Genomic DNA, 11772 nt, shown 5'->3' with positions numbered 1-11772 from the left:
TAGTAATCAATCAAACATATATAGTGTTGTGTAAAATGATTTTAGCATATTATAAAAAAGGAAATACAAACTCAGAACTGGAAAGAAAGACCTCAGAATAACAGAAGATGGTCATCGATCACCAAATTAAACATGAAAATTTGTAGGTAGAGATATTTGTTAATAACAATAAGGGGAAATAGTGAAATTCTAAAGGGAGATGAAACCTTCGCGGACGAGGAGACCAAACATGAGAGTCAGAAGACCCGTAGTTATGCTTTGCGTTGGAGTCATCCATGGCTGAGAATAAGCGCCCAACGTAAAGGCAGCGCCCACCATTCCGATCAAGAACGCGCTCATATTCTGATTCATTTTTCTTGAGATCTTACTCTCTCTATTTCTTTGCAATTTCTGCTTCTGAAAAACGATCGTTGAATAAAAGGAGACAACTAATTGCATCAATAAGTAAACAACCACACAGTTCTCTCAAAGGCCAAAGTCAACTCTACCTTGGGGAGATGAATCCGTTTTTGTTTATTATTGATGTGACTATCTGTTTTGTCATTCCACTTGTAAGACAAATTTTCTTATTTCCTTTGGTTTTAAATTATATACTTTAATGTAATTTTATTTGTTACTTTATTTTTTGAGTTATTTGATCATGTTTGTTATAATAGCTACCTATTATTGCAAGGAGTTTAACTATATTCAATGAGGATGTAAGAATTTTACACCATCAAATCATCTAATAAATTCTATAAAAGTCCATCAGTAAGTGAAATTAGTAACTTGTAAATAAGGATTATTAATACTTGCTAAAAAGGTTTAAATATGTAAATAGAGTAAAATTCTTCTACAATGTTAGCCTATGACTAATTTACTATATATAAGCTAAAACTCTATTACGAGTAACATAACTTAATGGCATAAAAGTATTAATCCTCCGTTTATTTTTTCTTGTCCAGTATTCTAAAAATAAATTTTCAGTTTTACTTGTCACTTTTAGCATATCAAGAGAAGACAATTTTTTCTCCGGTTATACCCATATTATTAATTACTCATTTCAAATTAGTTTCTCAAATCCATTAAAAATATGCATCAATTAATATGGGTATCATGGTAAATTATGCATTTTATTTATTAATTCCTAAGAGGTGTGTAAAGTCCATAGTGGACAAGTAAAAGTGAACGGAGGGAGTATGTGTATATTACTCTCTCCGTTCACTTTTACTTGTCCACTATTAACCTTGCACACTCCTTAAGAAATAATAAATAAATTACATAATTTACCATGATACCCATATTAATTAGTGTATTGTCATAATAGATTTATTATTGAGGTTATTGGAATGCAATAAACAGCAGCCACAACATTTTTTCTCTGATTAAAGTACGCGATTATGAAATGAAATTTAAGCCCAACAGACTGCCCCACAAACATGTAACAAACATTTAGGCACCGCAAACCAACTACTTTACACCGCTAGCAAAAGCTTAGAGAAAAAGTCATAACAATTGGTGGAGTATTGAATAAATTACCACAAGACTTTTCAAAATTACTTCAAAATTCTAGGATATAAGCATAACGGAAATTAAAAAGTTAACTTAAATAGCTACCCACTTACTGCCAAGGGCGTAGGCACCTTGCTTGAATCGGTGTCACGTGACACCGGTTCGTCAATTATTTTTCCGTAATCAATATGTATAAGTAAGAAATAAAATTAAAATATTGGGTATAAATATAAAAAATGATACCGCTTGTCATTATAGTAATTTATTTATTTGTTCACTTTTTTAAAAATTGACACCGCTTATAGAAATTCCTGCGTACGCCACTCACAGCCAATTGGAAAGCAAGAGTCACGCTTAAACTAAAAACAGAAGGTAGAATATATAAAATATATATAGCTTATGTATAATATTTTTATAGTATAATTTATATATATCAGCTAAGAAAAGTAAATAATCAATTCAGCCGGCTATTTGTGTAAGGTTTCCTTAAGAAATTTCAGAGGATATAAGCGTAAGGAAAAATGCATGGCATTTACGGGTTTGGCTACGTCACAGCCCATTATTGGTTTTGTGACGGAAGCCCATGAATCTCGTGAAAAGACCCCAAAAGGCTGAAATTAAAAAATAGTTAGATTTATAAGTGGTAATTGAAAAATAGTCATAATTTAAAAAGTAATCTTATGTTATTCTTTACTCTATCTTTTTATTTAATAATTCTACCTCGTCTTACTTTTTCTTTATAATATTGTAAGTTTATCCTTTATATGTAAGACATCATGAAATGATGACAAACAATACAATCTATCCAAATATTGTATAAATCAAAACGATAGAGTACACAATACAATACTATATGATACTTTATGAAACGATACTTAACAACCATCCAAACAAGTTGTAAAGGGAACTTTTGCTATCATTTTCAGTAATTTGATATTCAAAAGCATTTTTTTTTTGAAAAGATTGGTCAAATACAATTTGCTTATCAAATATTACAAAAAGTACCTCTCGAATGAATTAACCAAACACAAACAACTTTTTTCAAAAATACTTTTTCGAAAAGCACTTTTGAACAAAAATACTTTCCAAAATAAGCAATTTTTGACAGCTTGGCCAAACGGGCTCTAAATGACTAGATAGTGCATGTTGATATCCTAAATCACTCTTAGAGATGCGCATACTTTATGATGGCCACTAAATCACTCCTACGACATACGCATACTTTAGCGGCAAAGAGAACAATGTTTGCAACATTAGAGTAACTCCCTCTCACTTCTGGCAAAGCTTTTCCTCTCTTCCTGCAACCAAATTAATTGACTCAGTCTACACTATCTATTCTATTAAGAAGAAACAAATGATCAACAATCTATATATATATAATTCAAGGGTATTCTATCGGTTACGTGGCACATCCCATTCGCAAGGACTTCTATTTATCTTTATTTACGTTTTATTTGCCATTTTCCTATAATTTTATACCATCAAACATCGCAATTCTCCGTTTCTAAACGACACCGACTCAAAAAACTCGGTATTCAAAAATACCGCTTCATAAACACAACCACTTCTTAATTCTTTACTCTCTCGAATTTCTTTTTATCCTCAGCTAATTGGTTCTCCAATCTTTCTTCTCTATCTTTTTTTGGCTATTGTTATTTGCTTCATCTCTGTCGATATTTTTTTCATCCTCTGCTAATTGGTTATACAATCTTTCTCTCTATTTCCTTTTTCTATTGTTTATCGTTCATTTGCTACATCTATGTCGAATTTATCACTATCCTCTGCTAATTTCTAAATTCATTCCTCATTCACAGCGCAGTGAAGGACTACTGGATCAAATGTAGTTACCTACTTAGTTATGGGAAAATAAATGCAATAATGTGCTCGTAAAAATGCCATATGGATTGACCTTGTACCCAGATTCAGGAAATGCTGCTATTTAGGAGAGTTATGGTATATGGTACTTATATTTTTCTCCCTTCTCTTTTTTTGTGCAGGTTGAACAGAGTCTTCTACAGGAAAAACAATGCAGTTATTTGCTTTTGTTCTTATCCAATATCTTTTAATTCAACATACCAATATACTGTTAAACTTATTTTATTGCCTTTTATTGTGATGATACATCTTTACTTGCTCTATCAATTTTGGAAGAAAGTATACACAATTGTGATATGGTAAGTTCAATATTTTTTCTTAATAATAGGTAATTGAAACTCTTTGGTGCTTTATGAGATTATTGACTGTGTGCAATCCATTCATCGCCAAGCTAAGGTAAATTTCTTAGGCGAAATTTATTTTACAGTTCAGAAAAGCTGATTTTGCAAGCTTAGAGTTCGAGTTTTCCGAAAAAATGGTTGGTTTACGTTTGCTTTCTATTTCCTAATTTCGGTAACATAATAGGAAGTTCCTAAAACTGATCAGAACAAAAAGAGAAATTCATCAGTTTAAATAAAAGTTATCTTTACCAAAAATATATATATAAAGCAATGATAAAAGGAAGAATGAAGGTGATTTATGTGTTGGGAGATTCATACATCTGTATATATACATAATTCAAGGATAAATACATGTATGTGTGTGTTTGGTTTTGTTCCAATGGATTTCGAAAGTTTGTAAGATTAGGTGCTATCTGTTCTCTCACAAATGTGTTTGATTTTGTTCCAAGGGATTTCGAAAGTTGTAAGATTAGGTGCTATCTGTTCTCTCAAAAATAGGCAAATTTTAGTAGTTACTATGCTTTTCATTAAGAGCTTAGAAGGATCTGGCTGCCTTCTAGAAATTAAAACACTGATGGCCTTTCCTTTCTTAATTTTACTGATAAATATTAGTGTTGTGCAATGATGAGTTTTGAGGTTCAATTGTACCTTAGTTTCCATACAGTATTTAGGAACCATCGTGTTGTATTCATGTTATTGTATTGACTCAGATACACTAAATTCATTTATGTTATTTTTCAAATTTGGTTGACATAGCATGTTCTCTTTGGGTTGAATATAATATGAGAGATTAGTATATCTATGGAGAAATCCTTAGCATTGCATAAGTACTAAGGTAAAGTGCGGTGTACTCATTACTTAATGTCATCTTTGACTTACAGCGATGTTCTTATCATTTTATCACAATTGAGCCTTTGTGATGTTTTGTGCGACTACATGTTGCCTACGCTCATATATATATATATATATATATATATATATATATATATAGTGAGAGCAGTTATGTTTAACGTTTCTAAGTTTGATCTGTTTAATATGTTCTTCTGCGGATATTTCTTATGGTTCTTGAGTTGTCTGATCTGATTTATGAGTTAATTTGATAGTCCATTGCAGGTTTCTTCTGTGGTTGATCATAATACTTGATAAATGAAAAGATCTTGATACATCTTCGTTCTGATGCAACATGGAGGGTCCATTTACATCGTGCAAGCTTGAGCACACTTTATGTTGCCTAGCAATTTGTTAATTTATTGGTGAGTTCTCTAAAGAATTTATTTTATGCACGTACGAAATATACGATCCCCGAACATCTATTTTTTTACTTTCTAATGTTTATGGCTACTATATATAATGCTTCCTGTTAATTTGATTCTATTGCACAACATCTTATCCGCAGAGATATCCTTAGGTGGTCGAAAACTTTAGTTAGCTAGGGTGGTCGGCATGTAAACTTTACCAGTGAGACAGGAGTTGCAGACCTGTTCTTGAGACTTGCTCATTCTCTTCAAGAGTATCCAACAAAGGGACAAGCCTTAGAATTCATGAAAGAAGACGAGCCTCCAATCTCAATGATAATTTACCTGTAAATTTAAGATTAGAAATTGTAAAAAGCAATCAAAGTCATGGAAGTTTTAAGCCTCATTTTTTGAAGGGTAATTTTTTCATTTCTATGTTTTTCTCATCTTCCTTCAAAGTCAGTATGCAGAGTCTCTCTAGATTATAGAACTCAAAAAATTAAGATGAGAGTCATCTTTATTTTATTTATATATATATTAGGACATTTCTTTGTGCCATTACGTAATCATGGCTTTGCTAATTTATTCTGCAGTTAATTGATCTGATTGTAGCTATATCTACTTTGTGGTGTATTTTAGAGGATAATCAAATAAATAATTTAGCTTTCCTGTTTGATTTATTCTGTGCTGATTGAATTTTTGTTATGTCTGATCTATGGATATAGTGCTTTCTTTTTGTCTAGGGAGAAGAGATTGCGAGCAAGTGTTACGTCCTTGCATGTTTTATTCCTTGCTGAATATAGTACTAGCCGATACTGAATATGATATTTTTTGCAGTATGTTTTTACATTTGGTGAAATATCTTCTAAAAGAGATTAGTTATGGTAATAGTTACTACCTATAGTGATGAAAATATTGACATAGTAACAAGCAAACTTTTTCGCAATCTGGAAAAAATTATTAACAGTTGCAATTTATAAAATGACTGATGCACCGCGTTTCTAAAAATTGACTAATGCATTGCGCGAAGCGCGAGCATATTACTAGTTTAATATATATTAGAAAAGAAAGATTGAGAAAAGAAAAATGGCTTGTCTTACACGTTAATTAAGAAGAAGCAGAAAAAAGCCATCAAAATATTTGACATCCCAGCAGCTATTTATATACTCCTTGTTTTTGTCAATTGTAAACTGACATGTATTCTCCAGCTTTCAGAATCAAGAAGGTGAAAACATAACATATGAGATACTGAAATACTATATTTATAAGCTAGGAATATTAAACAATTTGCTCTAAATATTTCAAATTGTGAAGATTGACGTTTGTTCATCAAATGATTCTGAAATACTATATTTATAAGCTAGGAATATTAAACGTTTTGAAGCGTTTGTTATACTTACAGAAATTTCAAAAGGTTAGTTTTAAAAAGCGTAAAGATTGTAATTAAATGTTTGTACCATGATAAACTCGGTGAAAATTCCTACATACCAGATGCATTGAATATTGTAGTTTAGCGTTTTACATCTTTATATTATTGAAGGGACGATGTACATATTTTTAAAGGGTAAAATGGTCATTTAAATTTTAATAGGTATTTTAGTAATTTAACTTTTAACTTAGGGGCTTCCTATTTTTAGTATAGTATGATGTTAACTTAGGGGCTTCCCACTTTTAGTATAGTATGAGGATGATATATGATTATTGATATCTTCTACGAATTTGAGTTTTGTCAATGAATTAAACAACTAAGATGAAAATATACTTTTAGTTAATTTAGGCGGTTATTTGCAAGTTAATGAAGAAAAAAAGAAGTGGAATTTTGTATCTAGTAGCAGTTCATAGACATATCCACCTTTTTATAGTCAGTGAAGCTTTGACCGAATGACAATAGTTTAAGGTGATACAAACTAAATTTCTTTCAATCCTATAAATAAATGAGTTTTATTAAGTAACATTAATGCTAAGACTGCAATCCGCCGGAAATAGGGCATTACCGCACATAAATAATACTACTACTCCCTTGTATTCCAAAGATGCAGGTACAATCTCACTTACGATTTAATCAACTCCTTCGCATGTTTAGCACGTAACGCATCTTGAGCAAGATAGTCAAAAACCCTACTAACTAACTTTTGTTATTCTTTTAAAATTTAAACTCGATGCTACATTGTCCTCTTGGAAAATGACTATTATCTCAGTGCTTATTTATCAGCTAATGCCCAATGCATCTTCTCCTAATTATTCAAAGTACTCGCACCTACACTTGATATGTTAAGCATTTTCTAAAATAACCTTCTCCTTGCCCCATCTAAAGTACACAACTAAAATAAGAAAAGACAAATGCACAAATAGAAGGAAGAGAGAATTGAGAATCTAAATACCACTTGTTTTTACATAAAGAAATGAGAATCAAAGAATGTGAACAGCTAGCTATTCACCAGATATCCTTACACCAAAAATATCAAAAGGAAAATACAGCTCATTTTTTAAATGAGAATCTAAAAACCAAGGAGTCAATAAGGTGAATAACAACTTTGTAGTAGCACCCGTGACAAAATGTTCCAAAATATACATCTTTTGGGACCAAATTAAGTTGGCAGATTTTCAAGTTCAAATTGGCAATGCATGAGACTACCAAGAAAGTAAGATTGTCAAGACCAACCGTTCCACTTATGACTTTCCTCAATTTGGGTATTTTTTTAAACTTACATAGTGGATTCTTGATTGTACAATTTGAGACTAACAGCATTTTTCCTAGTATAAATAACATGCTACTATTCTTCTTTGTGTACCATGCATAACAAAAGTTGATAAGCAATCGAAATTACTTTGAAACCCTTGAATTAATTGTTTATTACTTCTACTGGATAGTAAATTGAGGAGAAGATGAAGTCAGGTGGTGTTGAAGCTGGAGAGGACTCAAAAGATTCAAAGCCAAAGCCCAAAGGGAACAGAGGAATTTCATTTCTTGATTTTATTATGAGAATATTTGCCATTATAGGTACCTTGGGAAGTGCAATTGCCATGGGAAAAACTAATGAAACCCTTCCCTCCTTCACGGAGTTCATCAGATTTAAGGCTGAGTACAAGGATCTTCCCACTTTCACGTAAGATAAATATACTATTCTATTTTATATATATTGCAATATAAAGAATATTAACACGATCAATATAATTTAACTGTTAACAGTAGGTTGCCTTATAAACATTATTGATGTTCTACACTATAAGTAAAATTTAAGCTATGATAGTAAATTAGTTACCATTTTTATCACGTTATCAATTAATGTTTGTCATGGAAATTTAAGTAATTAACTTATAAGTGACACTATGATGTAATTATGTAAAAAAAAATTTTGTTGCACCCCATTAGTACTTCATAGAACGTAAACTCTTCACCTTTAAATGATTTAGTAGTATAAATTTATTCTACATTGTTAGTGTATAGAAGTTAAGTTTGTTTTTTCCGGTCTAATGGTATAAATTATCCATTTGCTACAATTTTGCACTCGTTGACGTAAAATCTGTGAAAACTCATAGGTTCTTTGTGGTAGCGAATGGCATCGTTAGCGCATACCTGGCTGTATCTCTTGTCCTATCCATCTTACACATTGTCATGGCTGGTGCAAGAATAACCAGGGTGGTTTTGGTCTTCTTTGATACGGTAAATTCTTGAATTAATTAGCTTAATTTGCAACTTCATATTTTAATTATCTTTACGTACAATAATTTCTGAGCTGATAATTAAACTCAGGTGATGATGTCATTTTTGACGTCTGGAGCATCAGCAGCAGCAGCTATAGTATATTTGGCACACAAGGGAAATGAACGTGCAAATTGGATTGCTATATGTCAGCAGTATAACTCATTCTGCGATCGTGCCTCTGGCTCTTTGGTTGGATCGTTTATTGGAGTTCTTGTGTTTGTGCTGCTGATTATATTGTCTGCCCTGGCTCTTTCAAGAAATTGATTTCGTCCTTTAATGATCACTTCCTGCGGGAAGAAAGAACGTTTTCCTATTGCTTTGTTTTTGATATTGTATGTTTGCATTCGAAGAAAATTCGATTTTTTGAGCTATTTTCTCATCTTAATTCTTACAAGCTGTTATTACATCTGTTTGTCTTAGTGATTCTTCCTCTCATTTAATAAAGAAAATTGATATTTATAGTAGCATTCGTTCTGATAAACAGATGACCACGTTGTTTATATATCCCTGCAGCTCTTAACAACTTCATTACCCGGGTTGTCTGGAATCTTTTAACCCTCTAATTGCAAATTCATAATATACGCTAATAATTCTGTCAGCTAAGAATGACAACTGTCTTTGCTGAAAATCCATCAAGTAGATCAATTTTCTGTAAAAAGCTTAGGACCATATCAAGCAATAAAGTTATTTCAAGTCCTAAACTACCTGACACCCCAATCACATCCTTTAAAAAACAAAATAGTAATGGTGTAAGCACCAATAAAAGAACTACAAAAATGTCTAAATGATCAATGCAATAACATCAATGGACAACTGATAAAAACAGCAGAATTGAAACTTCCATGCCTCGTGCGCTACAGTGGTCTATGATGTGAAGAGGAGGAAGAGTTGGATCAAAAGTGTTGTCTTTGTACCCTTCCACAGAGGATGGACCTTCACGCGGGAGTTTAAGAAAGGGGCATTAAGATTGGTCGTGGATCACACATGGAGCTCTCCCAATCTCCGACCAGCCAATTTTATTTCTAAGAGTGCATAAGCTTTTAATCAAACAAAAAATTCTTGAGAGTGTCATCAGCCTCAATAAGAGTACAACCAGGTTCTTTCCAAACCCCATTGTCATCCATCAACTTCCTCACCCTTTCAACACCATCCCATTCATCTCTTGAAGCATAGATATTTGACAGCAAGACATAATCCCCACTGTCTTCCCTTCCCAATTTAAGCAGTTGCTCATTAGCATACCTTCCCAGCTCGACATTGGAATGAACTTTACAAGCTCCTAGCAGAGTTCTCCATATAATGGCATTGGGTTCAATCTCCATCGAGCTTATGAAATAAAACGCTTCATGCAGTAGTCCTGCACGCGCTAGCATATCCACCATACACCCATAGTGCCTTATGTTCGGCTCAATATTGTACTCAGCTCTCATCATGTTGAAATATTCTCTGCCCTCATCAACTTTTCCTGCATGACTACAAGCAACTAATACCCCCACAAAAGTAATTTCATTAGGAATATACTTCACTCTCCTCATATCTTCAAAAAGAGAAATACATTCTTCAGAATGACCATGGAAAGCTAATCCTAAAATAACTATGTTCCAAGACGACACATCCTTTTCTCTCATGCCTTGAAAAAGTTCAAGTGCTTTGCTAATGCTGCCACACCTAGCATACATGTCTACAAGTGCATTACCAAGAAATATACTTAACTCGCCTGCACCCATCTCGATAATAGATTGATGTATCTGCTCACCAACATCCAAGAATGCTGAATCCGTGCAAGCGGATAACAGGTGTAACATGGTAACCTCATCAGGGTGTTCCCCTGCACTTCTCATCTCTGCATACATTTTTAACGCATTCTCGTTTTCGCCACAAAGCAGATATCCAGAAATCATCGCATTCCAAGTCACAACATCCCGCTTTGGCACCATATTAAACAACTCCCTTGCATTTTCCATCTTCCTTTGCTTCAAGTACCCCGTGATCATTACGTTCCAAGAAACCAAGTCTTTAACTGGCATATCATCAAAAAGCCTCCTTGCCACATCCAATTCACCTCTCCTCGCATAACCAGCAGTCAAAGCAGACCAAGCAACGACGTCCCTCTTAGCAGAACCATCAAAAAGTTGGTCTGCAATTCTTATATCTCCAACATTCGCGTGAAAATATATAAGGGTATTCCTCGCAAATTTATTAGATTCAAATCCATGCTTCACAATTTTCCCATGAACGGTAAGGCCAGAAACAAGCCAAGAAAGCTTGGTACATGCCTTCAGTACAAACGGGAAAGTATAACTATCCGGGCGTATGTAACGTTTTTCCATCTGGGTATAAAGGGAAAGGGCAAGATAAGGCCTGAGACTCTGAGCTGAGCCTCTTAGCATGGTGTTCCACATGAAGGGCTCTGGTTGAGTAATTTGTGCAAACACTTTGTGGGCATAGTGAATAGAGGCTGAAAAAATAACGGCAGAAGCGTAAATGAGCTCCCTGAGAGCAAAACGATTGGAGTTGAAACCACTGATGATCATCAAAGCGTGAATTTGCTTTAGGGATTGGAGATCTTTGCATTTGCTCCATAGTGATGATTGCCGGTGAAGATTTGAACTCCTGCTTGTTATTGTCTTTTTGATCATTTACCTCTCATTCTTCTGCTCCGACGGATTTATGAACTAATATTGGGCCTGACCTCCTGGGCTTGATGTTTACTTTAGGATCCGAGTATTTAGAAGTAGGACCGTTTACTTCCATATTTGTTTTAAGAATTAACCCAACCTAACCATTTAAATTAAAAATATTCGGTTGAAGTATAAAATATGCATAATTTATGTATTATATATGTATAATCAATGTATAATCTATATATATGGATAAAAAAAGTAAACAATGAATATCGCCGGCTATTTGTGTAAAGATCCTAAAAAGATAAAATTACAGAATAGCCCTCAGTGAATTTCACAAGGGGGAAGTGCACAGATAGCCACTGATTAGAGATGTCTTTATTTTTTAGCCATTATTTTAAATGTATTTACTCTTTAACCAGTGCTTAATAAAGTTTTACCCGCCGAACAAAAATACCCATGTGCTAGACATATGTGTTGTGTAAATATTAAGGACATGA

At 33.3% G+C, this 11772-nt stretch overlaps 3 protein-coding genes and 1 long non-coding RNA gene across 4 annotated transcripts; 2 read left to right on the top strand and 2 right to left on the bottom strand.

Moving 5' to 3' along the window:
- LOC104102890 (uncharacterized) lies at positions 1–521 on the bottom strand. The gene has a single exon (XM_009610739.4). It carries the CDS (start codon positions 436–438, stop codon positions 190–192), a length of 249 nt encoding a protein of 82 aa, XP_009609034.1. The 5' UTR covers positions 439–521; the 3' UTR covers positions 1–189.
- A 4277-nt stretch (positions 522–4798) lies between these two features.
- Positions 4799–5348, top strand: LOC117278399 (uncharacterized). Its single transcript, XR_004508770.2, has 2 exons — positions 4799–4960; positions 5104–5348. It is a non-coding gene; the product is annotated as an uncharacterized lncRNA (long non-coding RNA).
- A 2401-nt stretch (positions 5349–7749) lies between these two features.
- Positions 7750–9019, top strand: LOC104102892 (casparian strip membrane protein 3-like). Its single transcript, XM_009610740.3, has 3 exons — positions 7750–8049; positions 8483–8606; positions 8697–9019. The coding sequence occupies exons 1-3, from the start codon at positions 7829–7831 to the stop codon at positions 8910–8912; spliced, it is 561 nt and encodes a 186-aa protein (XP_009609035.1). The 5' UTR covers positions 7750–7828; the 3' UTR covers positions 8913–9019.
- Positions 9020–9265: 246 nt separating this feature from the next.
- LOC104102893 (pentatricopeptide repeat-containing protein At5g15300) lies at positions 9266–11340 on the bottom strand. The gene has a single exon (XM_009610741.4). The coding sequence runs from the start codon at positions 11285–11287 to the stop codon at positions 9689–9691; it is 1599 nt and encodes a 532-aa protein (XP_009609036.1). The 5' UTR covers positions 11288–11340; the 3' UTR covers positions 9266–9688.
- Positions 11341–11772: the final 432 nt, after the last annotated feature.

This window comes from Nicotiana tomentosiformis, chromosome 2 (assembly GCF_000390325.3).
Source record: "Nicotiana tomentosiformis chromosome 2, ASM39032v3, whole genome shotgun sequence".
NCBI lineage: Eukaryota > Viridiplantae > Streptophyta > Magnoliopsida > Solanales > Solanaceae > Nicotiana > Nicotiana tomentosiformis.
This window is presented reverse-complemented; position numbering and strand designations above follow the sequence as displayed.

Excerpts from the sequence above, each read along its gene's own strand:
- LOC104102890 (XM_009610739.4), bottom strand. The coding sequence starts at position 438 with ATGCAATTAGTTGTCTCCTTTTATTCAACGATCGTTTTTCAGAAGCAG.
- LOC104102893 (XM_009610741.4), bottom strand. The coding sequence starts at position 11,287 with ATGATCAAAAAGACAATAACAAGCAGGAGTTCAAATCTTCACCGGCAA.
- LOC104102892 (XM_009610740.3), top strand. The coding sequence starts at position 7,829 with ATGAAGTCAGGTGGTGTTGAAGCTGGAGAGGACTCAAAAGATTCAAAG. Across the intron at positions 8,050-8,482 it reads AAGGATCTTCCCACTTTCAC|GTTCTTTGTGGTAGCGAATG; the intron begins GTAAGATAAATA and ends GAAAACTCATAG. Across the intron at positions 8,607-8,696 it reads TTTTGGTCTTCTTTGATACG|GTGATGATGTCATTTTTGAC; the intron begins GTAAATTCTTGA and ends AATTAAACTCAG.